This window comes from Bombina bombina, chromosome 1, assembly GCF_027579735.1.
Source record: "Bombina bombina isolate aBomBom1 chromosome 1, aBomBom1.pri, whole genome shotgun sequence".
In the NCBI taxonomy this organism is placed as follows: domain Eukaryota; kingdom Metazoa; phylum Chordata; class Amphibia; order Anura; family Bombinatoridae; genus Bombina; species Bombina bombina.
Window position 1 is genome coordinate 614141757 of NC_069499.1, and position 23057 is coordinate 614164813.

A 23057-nucleotide genomic window follows, 5' to 3' on the forward strand; every position below is an offset into this window, starting at 1 on the left:
TCTGTCAAAAACATTTTAGCCAAAATGAACACTTATCAGCGTAAGCGCGACTGCTCTGTTTTAGATACTGAAGAGCATGACGACGCTGATATTAATATTTCTGAAGGGCCCCTAACTCAGTCTGATGGGGCCAGGGAGGTTTTGTCTGAGGGAGAAATTACTGATTCAGGGAACATTTCTCAACAAGCTGAACCTGATGTGATTGCATTTAAATTTAAGTTGGAACATCTCCGCATTCTGCTTAAGGAGGTATTATCCACTCTGGATGATTGTGACAAGTTGGTCATCCCAGAGAAACTATGTAAAATGGACAAGTTCCTAGAGGTGCCGGGGCTCCCAGAAGCTTTTCCTATACCCAAGCGGGTGGCGGACATTGTTAATAAAGAATGGGAAAGGCCCGGTATTCCTTTCGTCCCTCCCCCCATATTTAAAAAATTGTTTCCTATGGTCGACCCCAGAAAGGACTTATGGCAGACAGTCCCCAAGGTCAAGGGAGCGGTTTCCACTTTAAACAAACGCACCACTATACCCATAGAGGATAGTTGTGCTTTCAAAGATCCTATGGATAAAAAATTAGAAGGTTTGCTTAAAAAGATGTTTGTTCAGCAGGGTTACCTTCTACAACCAATTTCATGCATTGTCCCTGTCGCTACAGCCGCATGTTTCTGGTTCGATGAGCTGATAAAGGCGGTCGACAGTGATTCTCCTCCTTATGAGGAGATTATGGACAGAATCAATGCTCTCAAATTGGCTAATTCTTTCACCCTAGACGCCACTTTGCAATTGGCTAGGTTAGCGGCTAAGAATTCTGGGTTTGCTATTGTGGCGCGCAGAGCGCTTTGGTTGAAATCTTGGTCGGCTGATGCGTCTTCCAAGAACAAGCTACTTAACATTCCTTTCAAGGGGAAAACGCTGTTTGGCCCTGACTTGAAAGAGATTATCTCGGATATCACTGGGGGTAAGGGCCACGCCCTTCCTCAGGATCGGCCTTTCAAGGCAAAAAATAAACCTAATTTTCGTCCCTTTCGTAGAAACGGACCAGCCCAAAGTGCTACGTCCTCTAAGCAAGAGGGTAATACTTCTCAAGCCAAGCCAGCTTGGAGACCAATGCAAGGCTGGAACAAGGGAAAGCAGGCCAAGAAACCTGCCACTGCTACCAAGACAGCATGAAATGTTGGCCCCCGATCCGGGACCGGATCTGGTGGGGGGCAGACTCTCTCTCTTCGCTCAGGCTTGGGCAAGAGATGTTCTGGATCCTTGGGCGCTAGAAATAGTCTCCCAAGGTTATCTTCTGGAATTCAAGGGACTTCCCCCAAGGGGGAGGTTCCACAGGTCTCAGTTGTCTTCAGACCACATAAAAAGACAGGCATTCTTACATTGTGTAGAAGACCTGTTAAAAATGGGAGTGATTCATCCCGTTCCATTAAGAGAACAAGGGATGGGGTTCTACTCCAATCTGTTTATAGTTCCCAAAAAAGAGGGAACGTTCAGACCAATCTTAGATCTCAAGATCTTAAACAAGTTTCTCAAGGTTCCATCGTTCAAGATGGAAACCATTCGAACTATTCTTCCTTCCATCCAGGAAGGTCAATTCATGACCACGGTGGATTTAAAGGATGCGTATCTACATATTCCTATCCACAAGGAACATCATCGGTTCCTGAGGTTCGCATTCCTGGACAAACATTACCAGTTCGTGGCGCTTCCTTTCGGATTAGCCACTGCTCCAAGGATTTTCACAAAGGTACTAGGGTCCCTTCTAGCTGTGCTAAGACCAAGGGGCATTGCTGTAGTACCTTACTTGGACGACATTCTGATTCAAGCGTCGTCCCTTCCTCAAGCAAAGGCTCACACGGACATTGTCCTGGCCTTTCTCAGATCTCACGGATGGAAAGTGAACGTGGAAAAGAGTTCTCTATCTCCGTCAACAAGGGTTCCCTTCTTGGGAACAATAATAGACTCCTTAGAAATGAGGATTTTTCTGACAGAGGCCAGAAAAACAAAACTTCTAGACGCTTGTCGGATACTTCATTCCGTTCCTCTTCCTTCCATAGCTCAGTGCATGGAAGTGATCGGGTTGATGGTAGCGGCAATGGACATAGTTCCTTTTGCACGCATTCATCTAAGACCATTACAACTGTGCATGCTCAGTCAGTGGAATGGGGACTATACAGACTTGTCTCCGAAGATACAAGTAAATCAGAGGACCAGAGACTCACTCCGTTGGTGGCTGTCCCTGGACAATCTGTCACGAGGGATGACATTCCGCAGACCAGAGTGGGTCATTGTCACGACCGACGCCAGTCTGATGGGCTGGGGCGCGGTCTGGGGATCCCTGAAAGCTCAGGGTCTTTGGTCTCGGGAAGAATCTCTTCTACCGATAAATATTCTGGAACTGAGAGCGATATTCAATGCTCTCAAGGCTTGGCCTCAGCTAGCGAGGGCCAAGTTCATACGGTTTCAATCAGACAACATGACAACTGTTGCGTACATCAACCATCAGGGGGGAACAAGGAGTTCCCTGGCGATGGAAGAAGTGACCAAAATCATTCTATGGGCGGAGTCTCACTCCTGCCACCTGTCTGCTATCCACATCCCAGGAGTGGAAAATTGGGAAGCGGATTTTCTGAGTCGTCAGACATTGCATCCGGGGGAGTGGGAACTCCATCCGGAAATCTTTGCCCAAGTCACTCAGCTGTGGGGCATTCCAGACATGGATCTGATGGCCTCTCGTCAGAACTTCAAAGTTCCTCGCTACGGGTCCAGATCCAGGGATCCCAAGGCGGCTCTAGTGGATGCACTAGTAGCACCTTGGACCTTCAAACTAGCTTATGTGTTCCCGCCGTTTCCTCTCATCCCCAGGCTGGTAGCCAGGATCAATCAGGAGAGGGCGTCGGTGATCTTGATAGCTCCTGCGTGGCCACGCAGGACTTGGTATGCAGATCTGGTGAATATGTCATCGGCTCCTCCTTGGAAGCTACCTTTGAGACGAGACCTTCTTGTTCAGGGTCCGTTCGAACATCCGAATCTGGTTTCACTCCAGCTGACTGCTTGGAGATTGAACGCTTGATCTTATCGAAGCGAGGATTCTCAGATTCTGTTATCGATACTCTTGTTCAGGCCAGAAAGCCTGTAACTAGAAAGATTTACCACAAAATTTGGAAAAAATATATCTGTTGGTGTGAATCTAAAGGATTCCCTTGGGACAAGGTTAAGATTCCTAGGATTCTATCCTTCCTTCAAGAAGGATTGGAAAAAGGATTATCTGCAAGTTCCCTGAAGGGACAGATTTCTGCCTTGTCTGTGTTACTTCACAAAAAGCTGGCCGCTGTGCCAGATGTTCAAGCCTTTGCTCAGGCTCTGGTTAGAATTAAGCCTGTTTACAAACCTTTGACTCCTCCTTGGAGTCTCAATTTAGTTCTTTCAGTTCTTCAGGGGGTTCCGTTTGAACCCTTGCATTCCGTTGATATTAAGTTATTATCTTGGAAAGTTTTGTTTTTAGTTGCAATTTCTTCTGCTAGAAGAGTTTCAGAATTATCTGCTCTGCAGTGTTCTCCTCCTTATCTGGTGTTCCATGCAGATAAGGTGGTTTTACGTACTAAACCTGGTTTTCTTCCAAAAGTTGTTTCTAACAAAAACATTAACCAGGAGATTATCGTACCTTCTCTGTGTCCGAAACCAGTTTCAAAGAAGGAACGTTTGTTGCACAATTTGGATGTTGTTCGCGCTCTAAAATTCTATTTAGATGCTACAAAGGATTTTAGACAAACATCTTCCTTGTTTGTTGTTTATTCCGGTAAAAGGAGAGGTCAAAAAGCAACTTCTACCTCTCTATCTTTTTGGATTAAAAGCATCATCAGATTGGCTTACGAGACTGCCGGACGGCAGCCTCCCGAAAGAATCACAGCTCATTCCACTAGGGCTGTGGCTTCCACATGGGCCTTCAAGAACGAGGCTTCTGTTGATCAGATATGTAGGGCAGCGACTTGGTCTTCACTGCACACTTTTACCAAATTTTACAAGTTTGATACTTTTGCTTCTTCTGAGGCTATTTTTGGGAGAAAGGTTTTGCAAGCCGTGGTGCCTTCCATTTAGGTGACCTGATTTGCTCCCTCCCTTCATCCGTGTCCTAAAGCTTTGGTATTGGTTCCCACAAGTAAGGATGACGCCGTGGACCGGACACACCTATGTTGGAGAAAACAGAATTTATGTTTACCTGATAAATTACTTTCACCAACGGTGTGTCCGGTCCACGGCCCGCCCTGGTTTTTTTAATCAGGTCTGATAATTTATTTTCTTTAACTACAGTCACCACGGTACCATATGGTTTCTCCTATGCAAATATTCCTCCTTAACGTCGGTCGAATGACTGGGGTAGGCGGAGCCTAGGAGGGATCATGTGACCAGCTTTGCTGGGCTCTTTGCCATTTCCTGTTGGGGAAGAGAATATCCCACAAGTAAGGATGACGCCGTGGACCGGACACACCGTTGGAGAAAGTAATTTATCAGGTAAACATAAATTCTGTTTTTAACCTCTGTGATTATCATGTATCTAAGCCTCTGCAAACTGCCCCTTTTTTCAGTTCTTTTGACAGACATGCAGTCTAGCCAATCAGTGCCTGCTCCCAGATTACTTCACGTGCACAAGCACAGTGTTATCTATATGAAATATGTGAACTAACACCCTCTAGTGGTGAAAAACTGTTAAAATGCAATCTGAAAGAGGTGGGCTTCAAGGTCTAAGAAATTAGCATATAAACCTCCTAGGTTAAGCTTTCAACTAAGAATACCAAGAGAACAAAGCAAAATTGGTGATAAAAGTAAATTGGAAAATTGTTTAAAATTACATGCTCTATCTGAATCATGAAAGTTTATTTTGGCCTAGACTGTCCCTTTAATGCTAAAAAAGAAAGAGGCATTTTGTATTTACAAACTCAATGCAATGCAACCCTTGGGTTTAAATAAAGAATTGGATTATACTCTATTTTTATAATCATTTTTGCAACTATTTTTGTAATCATTTTGAGTCATGAAATGTCAAATTTGCTGCAATAGTTTTTCATCTAATTTGCTGCAACTGTTTTTCCCCAAATTTGCTGCAAGTGTTTTTCAACAAAATGTTTTTTAATAATTTTCAATAATTTGTCTATCAATAATTTATTTGGTTGAAAGTACATTGGTATCTGTATATGTCATTGTTTTGCATATGTATACATCTTTTGTATTGATTTTAATTCTATCTTGCACCAAGGTGAAATGAGAACATTAAGTTCTAATATAGATGTAATTAAGTGAGTAACCACTAGGTGGAAGTGTTGAGAAATGTTAATTGAACACCTGTGCACAGGTAGGCCTTTATAAGGTTTGAACAGTGTGTTTTAGCTTTGTATGATTAAGGGTGTTCCACCCGAAACGTCACTGTTTTATTCCAGCATGTGGAAATAAAGATATTTTTTATACTGCAAGGTGCTGCCTTCTTCTGTGGATTTATTGGGATTTAATGTAATGACGTACTTGGAAGTACGCAAATAAACTATGTCTAGGAAGTTTGAACTTATTTATTAAGTTGTTAAAAGGAAGAATTTGTCCAGAAGAGGAAAATAGTTGTTGAATATATTTAAGTCCTTTTTGGACCCAAATCCGATATACTGAACAATGCATTCCAGGTGTAAACGCTGGATTCCCTTGGATCGGTAAAAAAAACGAGGATCTATAGTCTATATCCAGTATATCACAGGTTTTTTGCCAGGCAATAATAATATTTTTGAATGATAATAGGTTGGATATATTTATGGGCTGAGCAGTGCAGTATGGCTTTTAGGGAAAAGGGAAGTATAAAAGTACCATCTCAACTGAAGAAATTTTATTTGACTCTGTGAGCCAGTCCAATGCAATTTTGACTAAAGTAGACAAATTATATAGTTTAATGTCAGGAAGAGCGAGTCCACCTTTCACCTTTTTTTGAGAAAGTTTTGCTATTGAAATACGAGCCCTACACCCTTTCCACAAAAATAGTGAACATGCGGAGTAAAACTTGCGAACCTCTTTATTGGGAGTAAATAATGGAAAATTTTGAAGTAAATAGAGTATGCGTGGAAATAAGATTAAATTGATTTGAGCTAGAAGAGATAAAAGGGAATGCGGCCCAATTTTTAAGGTCTTAAATAACTTACCACATTTTCGGGTTCTTATGAAGTGTAATACCTAGATATTTAATATTGTCTGAATTTTTAAAAGGATGATCAGAGTTACATTTTTACAATATTTTACAGAGTTACATTTTTGTAATATACATGTATTAGCAAAAATGCTTCTATTAAAAGCTATAGCTGTTTCAAAAGTGTATTTAAGTATGCACTGTGCACCAGCATTTTAATCACGGCACTTGCTCAGAGACCCTAAGGTGCTTCTACCATATGGTAATGACTCAGTTTGTTAACTGCCGACATGATACAACCTCGGGCTCTGAGCAGTTGCAATATTTAAAATGCTGGTGCACTGAGAATATCTAGCTATGTTTCACATGCACGTGTAGAGTAAATTGTAAACTCTAAAACAGTGATTACTTTTACTAGAAGCATTTTCGCCAATACATGTATATTGCAAATATGTTTCTATTCAAATATGTAATTCACTTATGTGCATTTAAATTTTGACTGGAATGTCCCTTTAAGATCATATTACTCTTCTAACATGCAGATGACACCAGGTGAGCTGAAGTTTTTTGCCCACGTGGAGTCTGTCCTGAACCGCGTTCCACAGCCTGAGTACCGCCAGCTGCTTGTGGAGGCTATCTTGGTTCTCACCATGCTTGCCGATGTTGACATCCACAGTGTGGGTGGTATTATTCATGTGGAAAAGATTGCACATATCGCTAACCAACTATTCTGTGAAGAACAGGTAAAGAATGTCCTTTTTCAGCCATAACATGTGTCTTAAAGGGACATAATACTCATATGCTAAATCACTTGAAACTGATGCAGTATAACTGTAAAAAGCTGACAGGAAAATTTCACCTGAGCATCTCTATGTAAAAAAGGAAGATATTTTACCTCACAATCTCCTCAGCTCAGCAGAGTAAGTTCTGTGTATAAAGTTATACTCAGCTGCTCCCAGCTGCAGGTAAAAAAATTAAAAAAATTGAAGAAATGAACAGCAGCCAATCAGCATCAGCAGTGCTGAGGTCATGAACTCTTACTGTGATCTCATGAGATTTCACTTAACTCTCATGAGATTTCATAGTAAGCTTCCTTTCTCCAACATAGGTGTGTCCGGTCCACGGCGTCATCCTTACTTGTGGGATATTCTCCTCCCCAACAGGAAATGGCAAAGAGTCCCAGCAAAGCTGGTCACATGATCCCTCCTAGGCTCCGCCCACCCCAGTCATTCTCTTTGCCGTTGCACAGGCAACATCTCCACGGAGATGGTTAAGAGTTTTTTGGTGTTTAAATGTAGTTTTTATTCTTCAATCAAGTGTTTGTTATTTTAAAATATTGCTGGTATGTACTATTTACTCTGAAACAGAAAAAAGATGAAGATTTCTGTTTGTAAGAGGAAGATGATTTTAGCAGAAGTTACTAAAATCGATTGCTGTTTCCACACAGGACTGTTGAGATGAAGTAACTTCAGTTGGGGGAAACAGTTGGCAGACTTTTCTGCTTAAGGTATGACTGGCCATATTTCTAACAAGACTATGTAATGCTGGAAGGCTGTCATTTCCCCTTATGGGGACCGGTAAGCCATTTTCTTAGTTAAATAAAAGAATAAAGGGCTGCATAAGGGCTTAAAAAACTGGTAGACATTTTTCTGGGCTAAAACGATTGCTTTGCTAGGCATATTTTGCAGATTCTAACTATTAATGGTTATTATAATCTTGGGGATTGTTTAGAAAAACGGCAGGCACTGTGTTGGACACCTTTTTCAGATGGGGGCCTTTTCTAGTTATAGACAGAGCCTCATTTTCGCGCCACTAATGCGCAGTTGTTTTTGGAGAGCAAGGCATGCAGATGCATGTGTGAGGAGCTAAGAATCACTGAAAAAGCTTATAGAAGGCATCATTTGGTATCGTATTCCCCTCTGGGCTTGGTTGGGTCTCAGCAAAGCATATAGCTGGGACTGTATAGGGGTTAAATGTAAAAACGGCTCCGGTTCCGTTAATTTAAGGGTTAAAGCTCTGAAATTTGGTGTGCAATACTTTTAATGCTTTAAGACACTGTGGTGAAATTTTGGTGAATTTTGAACAATTCCTTCATACTTTTTCACATATTCAGTAATAAAGTGTTTTCAGTTTGAAATTTAAAGTGACAGTAACGGTTTTATTTTAAAACGTTTTTTGTGCTTTGTTGACAAGTTTAAGCCTGTTTAACATGTCTGTACCATCAGATAAGCTATGTTCTATATGTATGAAAGCCAAGGTGTCTCCCCATTTAAATTTATGTGATAATTGTGCCATAGTGTCCAAACAAAGTAAGGACAGTAATGCCACAGATAATGATATTGCCCAAGATGATTCCTCAAATGAGGGGAGTAAACATGATACTACATCATCCCCTTCTGTGTCTACACCAGTTTTGCCCACACAAGAGGCCCCTAGTACATCTAGTGCGCCAATTCTTATTACCATGCAACAATTAACGGCTGTAATGGATAACTCTATAGCAAACATTTTATCCAAAATGCCTACTTATCAGAGAAAGCGCGATTGCTCTGTTTTAAACACTGAAGAGCAAGAGGACGCTGATGATAACTGTTCTGACATACCCTCACACCAATCTGAAGGGGCCATGAGGGAGGTTTTGTCTGAGGGAGAAATTTCAGATTCAGGAAAAATTTCTCAACAAGCTGAACCTGATGTTGTGACATTTAAATTTAAATTAGAACATCTCCGCGCACTGCTTAAGGAGGTATTATCTACTCTGGATGATTGTGACAATTTGGTCATTCCAGAGAAATTATGTAAGATGGACAAGTTCCTAGAGGTTCCGGTGCCCCCCGACGCTTTTCCTATACCCAAGCGGGTGGCGGACATAGTAAATAAAGAGTGGGAAAGGCCCGGCATACCTTTTGTCCCCCCCCCTATATTTAAGAAATTATTTCCTATAGTCGACCCCAGAAAGGACTTATGGCAGACAGTTCCCAAGGTCGAGGGGGCGGTTTCTACTCTAAACAAACGCACTACTATTCCTATCGAAGATAGTTGTGCTTTCAAAGATCCTATGGATAAAAAATTAGAGGGTTTGCTTAAAAAGATTTTTGTTCAGCAAGGTTACCTTCTACAACCAATTTCATGCATTGTTCCTGTCACTACGGCAGCGTGTTTCTGGTTCGAGGAACTAGAAAAGTCGCTCAATAAAGAATCTTCGTATGAGGAGGTTATGGACAGAGTTCAAGCACTTAAATTGGCTAACTCTTTTATTTTAGATGCCGCTTTGTAATTAGCTAGATTAGCGGCGAAAAATTCAGGGTTTGCTATCGTGGCGCGCAGAGCGCTTTGGCTAAAGTCTTGGTCAGCGGATGTGTCTTCCAAGACAAAATTGCTTAACATCCCTTTCAAGGGTAAAACATTATTTGGACCTGATTTGAAAGAGATTATTTCAGACATTACTGGGGGAAAGGGCCACGCCCTCCCACAGGATAGGTCTTTTAAGGCTAAAAATAAGCCTAATTTCTTTCATGTAATTAGCAAGAGTCCATGAGCTAGTGACGTATGGGATATACATTCCTACCAGGAGGGGCAAAGTTTCCCAAACCTTAAAATGCCTATAAATACACCCCTCACCACACCCACAATTCAGTTTTTACAAACTTTGCCTCCGATGGAGGTGGTGAAGTAAGTTTGTGCTAGATTCTACGTTGATATGCGCTCCGCAGCAAGTTGGAGCCCGGTTTTCCTCTCAGCGTGCAGTGAATGTCAGAGGGATGTGAGGAGAGTATTGCCTATTTGAATGCAGTGATCTCCTTCTACGGGGTCTATTTCATAGGTTCTCTGTTATCGGTCGTAGAGATTCATCTCTTACCTCCCTTTTCAGATCGACGATATACTCTTATATATATACCATTACCTCTGCTGATTCTCGTTTCAGTACTGGTTTGGCTTTCTACAAACATGTAGATGAGTGTCCTGGGGTAAGTAAATCTTATTTTCTGTGACACTCTAAGCTATGGTTGGGCACTTTGTTTATAAAGTTCTAAATATATGTATTCAAACATTTATTTGCCTTGACTCAGAATGTTCAACTTTCCTTATTTTTCAGACAGTCAGTTTCATATTTGGGATAATGCATTTGAATTAATCATTTTTTCTTACCTTCAAAAATTTGACTCTTTTTTTCCTGTGGGCTGTTAGGCTCGCGGGGGCTGAAAATGCTTCATTTTATTGAGTCATTCTTGGCGCTGACTTTTTTGGCGCAAAAATTCTTTTCCGTTTCCGGCGTCATACGTGTCGCCGGAAGTTGCGTCATTTTTTGACGTTATTTTGCGCCAAAAATGTCGGCGTTCCGGATGTGGCGTCATTTTTGGCGCCAAAAGCATTTAGGCGCCAAATAATGTGGGCGTCTTATTTGGCGCTAAAAATAAGGGCGTCGCTTTTGTCTCCACATTATTTAAGTCTTATTTTTTCATTGCTTCTGGTTGCTAGAAGCTTATTCACTGGCATTTTTTCCCATTCCTGAAACTGTCATTTAAGGAATTTGATCAATTTTGCTTTATATGTTGTTTTTTCTCTTACATATTGCAAGATGTCTCACGTTGCATCTGAGTCAGAAGATACTACAGGAAAATCGCTGTCTAGTGCTGGAGCTACCAAGCTAAGTGTATCTGCTATAATTTTTGGTATCTGTTTCTCCAGCTGTTGTTTGTATTGCATGTCATGACAAACTTATTAATGCAGATAAAATTTCCTTTAGTACTGTTACATTACCTGTTGCTGTTCCGTCAACATCTAATTTTCAGAGTGTTCCTGATAAACATAAGAGATTTTATTTTTTAAATCCATTAAGAAGGCTATGTCTGTTATTTCTCCTTCTAGTTTACATAAAAGTCTTTTAAAACTTCTCTTTTTTCAGATGAATTTTTAAATGAACATCATCATTCTGATACTGATAATGGTTCTTCTGGTTCAGAGGTTTCTGTCTCAGAGGTTGATGCTGATAAATCTTTGTATTTGTTCAAGATGGAATTTATTCGTTCTTTATTTAAAGAAGTATTAATTGCATTAGAAATAGAGGATTCTGGTCCTCTTGATACTAAATCTAAACGTTTAACGGAATAATTTGGGTAATTCTTTTACTCCTTCTAAACGTTTAAGCAATTATATCCTGTGCCATCTGACAGATTAGAGTTTTTTTGGGACAAAATCCCTAAGGTTATGGGGCTGTCTCTACTCCTGCTAAATGTGCTACTATTCCTACGGTAGATAGTAATTCATTTTAAGGATCTTTTAGATAGGAAAATTGAATCCTTTCTAAGAAAAGCTTACTTATGTTCAGGTAATCTTCTTAGACCTGCTATATTTTTAGCGGATGTTGCTGCAGCTTCAACTTTTTGGTTAGAAGCTTTAGCGCAACAAGTAACAGATCATAATTTTATAGCATTATTATTATTCTATAACATGCTAATAATTTTATTGGTGATACCATCTTTTGATATCATTAGAGTTGATGTCAGGTATATGTCTCTAGCTATTTTAGCTAGAAAAGCTTTATGGATTAAACTTGGAATGCTGTTATGTCTTCTAAGTCAACTTTGCTTTCCTTTTCTTTCCAGGGTAATAAATTATTATTTCAACTGTTTCTGGAAGGAAGGGAACTTTTTTACCAAAGGATAAAAAATCTAAGGTAAATTTAGGTCTAATAATCATTTTTCGTTCCTTTCCTCACAATAAGGAACAAAAGCCTGATCCTTCATCCTCAGGAGCGGTATCAGTTTGGAAACTATTTCCAGTTTGGAATATATCCAAGCCTTATAGAAAACCTATAGCCAGCTCCTAAGTACCCATGAAGGTGCGGACCTTATTCCAGCTCAGCTGGTATGGGGCAGATTACGTTTTCTTCAAAGAAATTTTGATCAATTCCGTTCTCAATTTCTGGTTTTAGAACATTGTTTCAGAAAGGTACAGCATTGGCTTCAGTTAAGGCCTCCTGCTAAGAGATTTTTTCTTTCCCGTGTCCCAGTTAACACAGCAAAGGCTCAGCATTTCTGAAATGTGTTTCAGATCTAGAGTTGGCTGGAGTAATTATGCCAGTTCTAGTTCTGGAACAGGGGCTGGGGTTTTATTTTATCTCTTCATTGTACCAAAGAAGGTCAATTCCTTCAGACCAGTTCCGGATCTATCAATATTGAATCGTTATGTAAGGATTCCAACATTCAGTTTCTGTAGGACTGTCCTGCCTTTTGTTTAGCAAGGGCATTATATGTCTACAATAGATTTACAGGATGTGTATCTGCATATTCCGATTCATCCAGATCACTTTTAGTGTCTGAGATTCTCTTTTTAAGACAAGCATTACCAGTTTTGTGGCTCTAGCCTCAGTTCCAAGAATTTTTTTCAAAGGTTCTCGGTGCCCTTCTTTCTGTAATCAGAGAACAGGGTTTTGGTATTTCCTTATTGGACGCTATCTGGGTACTTGCTCAGTCTTCTCATTTTCGAAGAATCTCATACGAATCGACTTGTGTTGTTTCTTCAAGTTCATGGTTGGAGGATCAATTTACTAATCAGTTCATTGATTCCTCAGACAAGGGTAACCTTTTTAGGTTTCTAGAATAGATTCAGTGTCTATGACTCTGTCCTTGTCAGACAAGAGAAGTTTAACATTGATTTCAGCTTGTCAAAACCTTCAGTCACAATCATTCCCTTTGGTAGCCTTATGCATGGAAATTTTAGGTCTTAGGACTGCCGCATCAGATGCGATCTCCTTTGCTCGTTTTCACATGCGACCTCTTCAGCTCTGTATGCTGAACCAATGGTGCAGGGATTACTCAAAGATATCTCACTTAATATCTTTAAACCGATTATACGACACTCTCTGACATGGTGGACAGATCACCATCGTTTAGTTCAGGGGGCTTCTTTGTTCCTCCGACCTGCACTATAATCTCAACAGATGCAAGTCTTACAGGTTGGGGAGCTGTGTGGGGGTATCTGACGGCACAAGGGGTTTGGGAATCTCAGGAGGTGAGATTTCCGATCAATATTTTGGAACTCCGTGCAATTTCAGAGCTCTTCAGTCTTGGCCTCTTCTGAAGAGAGAGTTGTTCATTTGTTTTCAGATAGACAATGTCACAACTGTGGCATACATCAATCATCAAGGAGGGACTCACAGTCCTCTGGCTATGAAAGAAGTATCTCGAATTTTGGTTTGGGCGGAATCCAGCTCCTGTCTAATCTCTGCGGTTCATATCCCAGGTATGGACAATTGGAAAGCGGATTATCTCAGTCGCCAAACGTTGCACCTGGGCGAATGGTCTTCACCCAGAGGTATTTCCTCAGATTGTTCAAATGTGGGAACTCCCAGAAATAGATCTGATGGCTTCTCATCTAAACAAGAAACTTCCCTGGTATCTGTCCGGATCCAGGGATCCTCGGGCGGAGGCAGTGGATGCATTATCTCTTCCTTACAAGTATCATCCTGCCTATATCTTTCCGCCTCTAGTTCTTCTTCCAAGGGTATTCTCCAATATTCTAAGGAATGCTCGTTTGTCCTGCTGGTAGCTCCAGCATGGCCTCACAGGTTTTGGTATGCGGATCTTGTCCGGATGGCCTCTTGCCAGCTGTGGACTCTTCCGTTAAGACCAGTCTTTCTGTCTCAAGGTTCTTTTTTCCATCAGGATCTCAAAACCTTAATTTTAAGGTGTGGAGTTTGAACGCTTGATTCTTGGTCAAAGAGGTTTCTCTGACTCTGTGATTGATACTATGTGACAGGCTCGTAAATCTGTATCTAGAGAGATATATTATAGAGTCTGGAAGACTTATATTTCTTCAGGATGGTTTAGATAAAGGTTTGTCCGCAAGTTTCTTGAAAGACAAATCTCTGCTCTTTCTGTTCTTTTTTACAGAAGGATTGCTAATCTTCCTGATATTCAATGTTTTGTACAAGCTTTGGTTCGTATAAAACCTGTCATTCAGTCAATTTCTCCTCCTTGGAGTTTGAATTTGGTTCTGGGGGCTCTTCAAGCTCCTCCTTTTGAACCCATGCATTCTTTGGTCATTATATTACTTTCTTGGAAAGTTTTGTTTCTTTTGGCCATCTCTTCTGCCAGAAGAGTCTCTGAATTATCTACTCTTTTTTGTGAGTCTCCTTTTCTGATTTTGCATCAGGATAAGTCGGTGCTGCGAACTTCTTTTGAATTTTTTACCTAAGGTTGTGAATTCTAACAACATTAGTAGAGAAATTGTGGTTCCTTCATTATGTCCTAATCCTATGAATTCTAAGGAGAAATCATTGCATTCTTTGGATGCTGTTAGAGCTTTGTAATATTATGTTGAAGCTATTAAGTCTTTCCGAAAGACTTCTAGTCTATTTGTCATCTTTTCCGGTTCTAGAAAAGACCAGAAAGCTTCTGCCATTTCTTTGGCATCTTGGTTGAAATCTTTATTTCATCATGCCTATGTTGAGTCGGGTAACACTCCGCCTCAAAGGATTACAGCTCATTCTACTAGGTTAGTTTCTACTTCCTGGGCGTTTAAGAATGAAGCTTCGGTTGATCAGATTTGCAAAACAGCAACTTGGTTCTCTTTGCATACTTTTACTAAATTCTACCATTTTGATGTGTTTTCTTCTTCTGAAGCAGTTTTTGGTAGAAACATACTTCAGGCAGTGGTTTCAGTTTTAATCTTCTGCTTATGTTTTTTCATTAAAAATTTTATTCTGGGTGTGGATTATTTTCAGCAGGAATTGGCTGTCTTTATTTTATCCCTCCCTCTCTAGTGACTCTTGTGTGGAAAGATCCACATCTTGGGTAATCATTATCCCATACGTCACTAGCTCATGGACTCTTGCTAATTACATGAAAGAAAACATAATTTATGTAAGAACTTACCTGATAAATTCATTTCTTTCATATTAGCAAGAGTCCATGAGGCCCGCCCTTTTTTGTGGTGGTTTTGATTTTTTTGTATAAAGCACAATTATTCCAATTCCTTATTTTATATGCTTTCGCACTTTTTTCTTATCACCCCACTTCTTGGCTATTCGTTAAACTGAATTGTGGGTGTGGTGAGGGGTGTATTTATAGGCATTTTAAGGTTTGGGAAACTTTGCCCCTCCTGGTAGGAATGTATATCCCATACGTCACTAGCTCATGGACTCTTGCTAATATGAAAGAAATGAATTTATCAGGTAAGTTCTTACATAAATTATGTTTTTCTTCCCTTTCGCAGAAACGGACCAGCCTCTAATTCAAGAGGGTAATACTTCACAACCCAAACCAGCCTGGAGACCAATGCAAGGCTGGAACAAGGGTAAGCAGGCCAAGAAGCCTACCACTGCTACCAAAACAGCATGAAGGGATGGCCCCCGATCCGGGACCGGATCTGGTGGGGGGCAGACTTTCTCTCTTTGCTCAGGCTTGGGCAAGAGATGTTCAGGATCCTTGGGCGCTAGAAATAGTTTCTCAAGGTTATCTCCTGGAATTCAAGGAACTACCCCCAAGGGGAAGGTTCCACAGGTCTCAATTATCTTCAAACCAAATAAAAAGACAGGCGTTCTTACATTGTGTAGAAGACCTGTTAAAGATGGGAGTGATTCATCCTGTTCCAATAAGAGAACAAGGGATGGGTTTTTATTCCAACCTGTTCATAGTTCCCAAAAAAGAGGGAACATTCAGACCAATTTTGGATCTCAAGATCCTAAACAAATTTCTCAGGGTACCATCGTTCAAAATGGAAACTATTCGAACGATCCTACCTACTATCCAGGAAAATCAATTTATGACTACCGTGGATTTAAAGGATGCGTACCTACATATTCCTATCCACAAGGAACATCATCAGTTCCTAAGGTTCGCTTTTCTGGACAAGCATTACCAGTTTGTGGCACTTCCATTCGGATTAGCCACTGCTCCAAGGATTTTCACAAAGGTACTAGGGTCCATTCTAGCGGTTCTAAGACCAAGGGGCATTGCAGTAGTACCTTACTTGGACGACATCCTGATTCAAGCGTCGTCTCTGTCAAAAGCAAAGGCTCATACGGACATCGTCCTAGCCTTTCTCAGATCTCATGGATGGAAGGTGAACAAAGAAAAAAGTTCTCTGTCCCCGTCAACAAGAGTTCCCTTCTTGGGAACAATAATAAATTCCTTAGAAATGAGGATTTTTCTGACAGAGGTCAGAAAATCAAAAATTCTAAGCTCTTGTCAAGTACTTCATTCTGTTCTTCGTCCTTCCATAGCGCAGTGCATGGAAGTAATAGGATTGATGGTTGCAGCAATGGACATAGTTCCTTTTGCACGAATTCATCTAAGACCATTACAACTGTGCATGCTCAGACAGTGGAATGGGGATTATACAGACTTGTCTCCGACGATTCAAGTAGATCAAAAGACCAGAGATTCACTCCGTTGGTGGCTGACCCTGGACAATCTGTCACAGGGAATGAGCTTCCGCAGACCAGAGTGGGTCATTGTCACGACCGACGCCAGTCTTGTGGGCTGGGGCGCGGTCTGGGAACCCCTGAAAGCTCAGGGTCTATGGTCTCGGGAAGAATCTCTTCTCCCGATAAACATTCTGGAACTGAGAGCGATATTCAATGCTCTCAAAGCTTGGCCTCAACTAGCAAAGGCCAAATTCATAAGGTTTCAATCAGACAACATGACGACTGTTGCATATATCAATCATCAGGGGGGAACAAGGAGTTCCCTGGCGATGGAAGAAGTGACCAAAATAATTCAATGGGCGGAGGATCACTCCTGCCACTTGTCTGCAATCCACATCCCAGGAGTGGAAAATTGGGAAGCGGATTTTCTGAGTCGTCAGACTTTCCATCCGGGGGAGTGGGAACTCCATCCGGAAATCTTTGCCCAAAGAACTCAATTATGGGGCATTCCAGACATGAATCTGATGGCGTCTCGTCAGAACTTCAAGGTTCCTTGCTACGGGTCCAGATCCAGGGATCCAAAGGCGACTCTAGTAGATGCACTAGTAGCACCTTGGACCTTCAACCTAGCTTATGTATTCCCACCGTTTCCTCTCATTCCCAGGCTGGTAGCCAGGATCAATCAGGAGAGGGCTTTGGTGATCTTGATAGCTCCTGCGTGGCCACGCAGGACTTGGTATGCAGACCTGGTGAATATGTCATCGGCTCCACCATGGAAGCTACCTTTGAGACAGGACCTTCTTGTTCAAGGTCCATTCGAACATCCGAATCTGGTTTCCCTCCAACTGACGGGTTGGAGATTGAACGCTTGATTTTATCAAAGCGTGGGTTTTCGGATTCTGTAATAGATACTCTGATGCAGGCTAGAAAGCCTGTAACTAGAAAAATTTACCATAAAATATGGAAAAAATATATCTGTTGGTGTGAATCTAAAGGATTCCCATGGAACAAGATAAAAATTCCTAAGATTCTATCCTTTCTACAAGAAGGTTTGGAGAAAGGATTATCTGCAAGTTCTCTGAAGGGACAGATCTCTGCTTTATCTGTTTTACTTCACAAAAGGCTGGCAGCTGTGCCAGATGTTCAAGCATTTGTTCAGGCTCTGGTTAGAATCAAGCCTGTTTACAGACCTTTGACTCCTCCCTGGAGTCTAAATCTAGTTCTTTCAGTTCTTCAAGGGGTTCAGTTTGAACCCTTACATTCCGTAGATATTAAGTTATTATCTTGGAAAGTTTTGTTTTTGGTTGCAATTTCTTCTGCTAGAAGAGTTTCAGAGTTATCTGCTCTGCAGTGTTCTCCGCCCTATCTGGTGTTCCATGCAGATAAGGTGGTTTTGCGTACTAAGCCTGGTTTTCTTCCGAAAGTTGTTTCCAACAAAAATATTAACCAGGAGATAGTTGTACCTTCTTTGTGTCCGAATCCAGTTTCAAAGAAGGAACGTTTGTTACACAATTTGGACGTAGTCCGTGCTCTAAAATTCTATTTAGAGGCTACTAAAGATTTCAGACAAACATCTTCCTTGTTTGTTGTTTATTCTGGTAAAAGGAGAGGTCAAAAAGCGACTTCTACTTCTCTTTCCTTTTGGCTTAAAAGCATTATCCGATTGGCTTATGAGACTGCCGGACGGCAGCCTCCTGAAAGAATCACAGCTCACTCCACTAGGGCTGTGGCTTCCACATGGGCCTTCAAGAACGAGGCTTCTGTTGACCAGATATGTAAGGCAGCGACTTGGTCTTCACTGCACACTTTTGCCAAATTTTACAAATTTGATACTTTTGCTTCTTCGGAGGCTATTTTTGGGAGAAAGGTTTTGCAAGCTGTGGTGCCTTCCGTTTAGGTGACCTGATTTGCTCCCTCCCTTCATCCGTGTCCTAAAGCTTTGGTATTGGTTCCCACAAGTAAGGATGACGCCGTGGACCGGACACACCTATGTTGGAGAAAACAGAATTTATGCTTACCTGATAAATTACTTTCTCCAACGGTGTGTCCGGTCCACGGCCCGCCCTGGTTTTTTTAATCAGGTCTGATGAATTATTTTCTCTAACTACAGTCACCACGGTATCATATGATTTCTCCTATATATATTTCCTCCTGTCCGTCGGTCGAATGACTGGGGTGGGCGGAGCCTAGGAGGGATCATGTGACCAGCTTTGCTGGGACTCTTTGCCATTTCCTGTTGGGGAGGAGAATATCCCACAAGTAAGGATGACGCCGTGGACCGGACACACCATTGGAGAAAGTAATTTATCAGGTAAGCATAAATTCTGTTTTACCTGATTGGTGAAATAATATGAGAGTGCACGATGCTAGTCCCTTCAGATGTCCCAGGACAAACACACTAAAATGCTGCTTAGAAATCCTTTACAATGGGAGGTGGCTACTGAGGAACTTTTGAGGTAAAATATCTTTCTTTTTTACATAGAGATGTTCAAGTGATATTTTCTAATCAGCTTTTTACAGCTATGCTGCATCACTTTCAAGTGTTTAAACATTTGGGTATTATGGCCCTTTAAGTGATATTATGCATTCAAGATGGTCATGCTCTTAAATGGATAGGAAACCCCAAAAAATATATTTTTTTATTCCGATAGAGCATGGTATTTTAAACAACTTTCCAATTTACTTTGATTAACTAATATGTCTCATTTATTGGTATCCTTTGTTTAAAAAAAAATACCTAGATAGGCTTAGGAGTAGCAATGAATTTCTGAGAGCTAGCTGTTGATTGGTGACAGCACATATATCACTCTTGACATTGGCTCACCCAATGTGTTCAGCTAGCTCCCAGTTGTGCATTGTTGTTCTTTCAACAAAGGATACTAAGAGAATAATTAAAATTGAATAATATAAGTAAATTAGAAAGTTGTTTAAAATGGTATGCTGTATCTGAATCCTGAAATAAATTGTGTTTTATGTCCCATTAAAGGGAATGTAAATTTTAATGAATGAGTGCACAGTTTTTAAAAATATAAATACTATAAAATGTAAAGTTTTACTGTTTTTTAAAATGCTTTCCTTTTCTTTAGGAAACCCAGACCGCAGCTGCGACCCTCCGCCCGCAGCTCCTCTGTACTTAGCACAGCAATGACAAAACCGACTTCATCTAATCACGGCGTGGCCTAACGAGATGGACGCTCTGGGGTGCACGCCATGATTGAAGGAAGCCGTTTTAGTCATTACTGAGGTAAGTACAGAGGAGCTGCAGGTGGAGGATCGCGGTCTGGGTTTGCTAAAGAAAAAGGTAATTATTAAAAATTAATTAATGAATGAAAGTGCCTCTGCCTATTCATTCATTCAACTTTACTTCAATAAATAATCACATAGGACATATTGACCCAGTAAAAGCCTCCTTTTTAAACTGCACAATCTATCATCAATATATGTTCAGTTAGAAATATAGATTTTTACAGCAGATAAGAACCAAAATGATTATTAAAGAGACAGTTTACTCCAGAATGTTTATTGTTTAAAAAGATAGATAATACCTTTATTACCCATTCCCCAGTTTTGCATAGCCAACACAGTTATATTAATATACATTTTACCTCTGTGATGACCTTGTATCTAAGCCCTGCAGACTGCCCTCTTATTTCAGTTCTTTTGAAATACTTTAATTTTAGCCAATTTTAGCCACTCCACGGGAGTGGGCACAATGTTATCTATATGGCACACATAAACTAGCGTTGTCTGTGTAAAACTGACAAAATGCACTGAGATAAGAGGCGGCCTTCAGGGGCTTAGAAATTAGCATATGATCTTACCTAGGTTTAGCTTTCAACAAAGAATACCAAGAGAACAAAGCAAATTTGATGCTGAAAGCATGCATGCCCTATCTGAATCATGCGTTTAATTTTGACTAGACTGTTCCTTTAAGTCTGTCCATATCTCCCTCTGTGAAAGCGCACTTTTTATTAGGATAACTATGCATATCCCTGATTCTTTTTAATTTCCCTAGAGTAGTTGTAATTATTACTGCTGGGGTCTATTCCGTGAATCAACTATCCTTTCTAGAAAAAAAAAATGTTTGTGAATTGCTCCCAAACATACCACCCTCCAGCTCGAGATTATAACCCCTTGTTTTGATTAATAACATTTTGTAAAAAATTATTTCAGACTCGGCTTCAATAACCCCTTAATTTAATTAATGTTTTTTAATCATCTCTCTAATTGTTTTATATCCTTCTGGACATAAGGCTATAGAGTGGTACACGATATTGAAGGGACTAGGGATCTATTAAGTAGTTAATCCTAAACATCTATAAGTAAACTGGGCATCTGACACCTAGCAGCTAATATTCCAGGGTAAAATGTGTAACCATTCATACACAAGAAATGTGTTGTGTTAGCAGTGTTATATGGTAGTCAAACCTGATGCAAACCTGCCCTGTTAAGCTGTTTTATGCTCTTCTTCTCATGCAGAAGGCACTAGGAGCAGATGACGCCCTGTTGGAGATTGATCCAGTGACTGGTATTTGCACCCTGCTCTATGACAGTGCCCCTAGTGGACGATTTGGGACAATGACATATCTCTCCAAATCTGTAGCTATTTACTTGCAAGATGCCTTACCACATGGGGGCTGTGCCATGCAATGACCTGGATTTGCTGGAATCTGCAGAATGCACTTTGAACTGGTTCCTTAGATACTTTCTGCGCAGTTGTCACATATAAAGTGCCCTTATATGTAAATGTACAGTAATGCTATTATATGTGTCTAAAGTTATGGAACTTGCTTTTTATACCTCCTAGAAGTCTCTATGCTAGCAAATGTAAATTATGTGAGTTGCAAATGTAAATAAGAAGAAATTAACCAAAATGGCACAGTTTATGGCTGTAAATTTTAAATCTGATTAGTTAAAGGGACATGAAACCTAACCTTTTTCTTTGTATTTATTTTTCATGGTTCAAATAGAGCATGTGATTTTAAACAACTTTCCAATTTGCTCCTTTTATCTATTTTGCTTCATTTTCTTGGTATTCTTTTTTGAATGATCAGCTATGCACTACTGGGAGCTATCTGAAGACATCTGGTGAACCAATTAAAATCTGAATTTTTGTGCAGCCACCAATCAGCAGCTAACTCCCAGTAATGCATTGTTGCTCCTGGGCCTATCTAGATATGCTTTTCGACTAATTATACCAAGCGAGTGAAGCAATTTAGATAATAGAAGCAAATTGGAAAGTAAAATCGCATATTCTGTCCGAATCATGAAATAATTTTGTTTGGGTTTCATGTCCCTTTACGTTACAACTGAGAGTTCAAAGTTTCAGTGACATAGTAAAGAAGTAACAAAAGGTGAAGTTGGCAAGTTCCATAAATTTTGCATATAATTTTCAACTCATTATGAGTTTTATATACATTAAAGTGCGTTTACATGGATATGAAACTCATGATTTAGAGCATGCAATATTAAAAAACATTCCAATTTACTTCTATTATCTAATTAATTCGCTTTATTCTCTTGATATCCTTTATTGAAAAGCATATATAAATAGGCTTAGTAGCTGCTGATTGGTGGCTGCACATAGATGCCATGTGTGATTGGCTCACCCATGTGCATTGCTATTTCTTCAACAACGGATACCCAAAGAATGAAGCAAGTTGGCTAATAGAATTAAATTGGAACGTTGTTTTAAATTATATTCTCTGTCTGAATCCTGAAAGAAAAATGTTGTGTTTCATGTCCCTTTAAAGTAGCCTTAATATCTAAATGGCCTAATAACAGTGGCATATTTAAAGGACTAATTTGGTCACTTTGCTTTTATGATGACTCTAAGCTGTGCAGTACTTCAGATGCAAATAAAATGCTGCTACAACTTTTTACCATTGATCTTGCAATGTCTTCAATTTTTCCCCCCCTTTACTTTACACTCTAAAATTGTATGTATAGAATTGTATTCATGTATTAATTTGTTTCTTTAATTCATGGAAACCTAGTTATTTAGCCTCTATGCAAACTCGATCATGTCTTAAAGAAGGCGAAAACTAATGTATCAAAATCATTTCTAAATTCCTAACATTCATAATGATCCATCAACTAAACTGTACGATTGTTTAGGCTGATCTAAAAGTCTTGTTAATTGTGTGTGTGCGTGTTTGTGTGTGTGCGTGTTTGTGTGTGTGCGTGTTTGTGTGTGTGCGTGTTTGTGTGTGTGCGTGTTTGTGTGTGTGCGTGTTTGTGTGTGTGTGCGTGTTTGTGTGTGTGTGCGTGTTTGTGTGTGTGCGTGTTTGTGTGTGTGCGTGTTTGTGTGTGTGCGTGTTTGTGTGTGTGCGTGTTTGTGTGTGTGTGCGTGTTTGTGTGTGTGCGTGTTTGTGTGTGTGCGTGTTTGTGTGTGTGTGCGTGTTTGTGTGTGCGCGTGTTTGTGTGTGCGCGTGTTTGTGTGTGCGCGTGTTTGTGTGTGTGTGCGTGTTTGTGTGTGTGTGTGTGCGTGTTTGTGTGTGTGTGTGTGCGTGTTTGTGTGTGTGCGTG

At 40.4% G+C, this 23057-nt stretch overlaps 1 protein-coding gene across 5 annotated transcripts in view; it reads left to right on the forward strand.

Annotated features, from left to right (window-relative positions):
* Positions 1-22416, forward strand: part of PHKA1 (phosphorylase kinase regulatory subunit alpha 1) — a 473866-nt gene extending 451450 nt beyond the window's left edge. For all 5 annotated transcript variants that reach the window (XM_053698997.1, XM_053698999.1, XM_053699000.1 and 2 more), the window contains 2 exons: positions 6700-6900; positions 21009-22416. In XM_053698997.1, the coding sequence (XP_053554972.1) occupies positions 6700-6900; positions 21009-21182 (375 nt within the window). In that variant the 3' untranslated portion in view covers positions 21183-22416. The remainder of the gene's footprint in view (positions 1-6699; positions 6901-21008) is intronic.
* Positions 22417-23057: the final 641 nt, after the last annotated feature.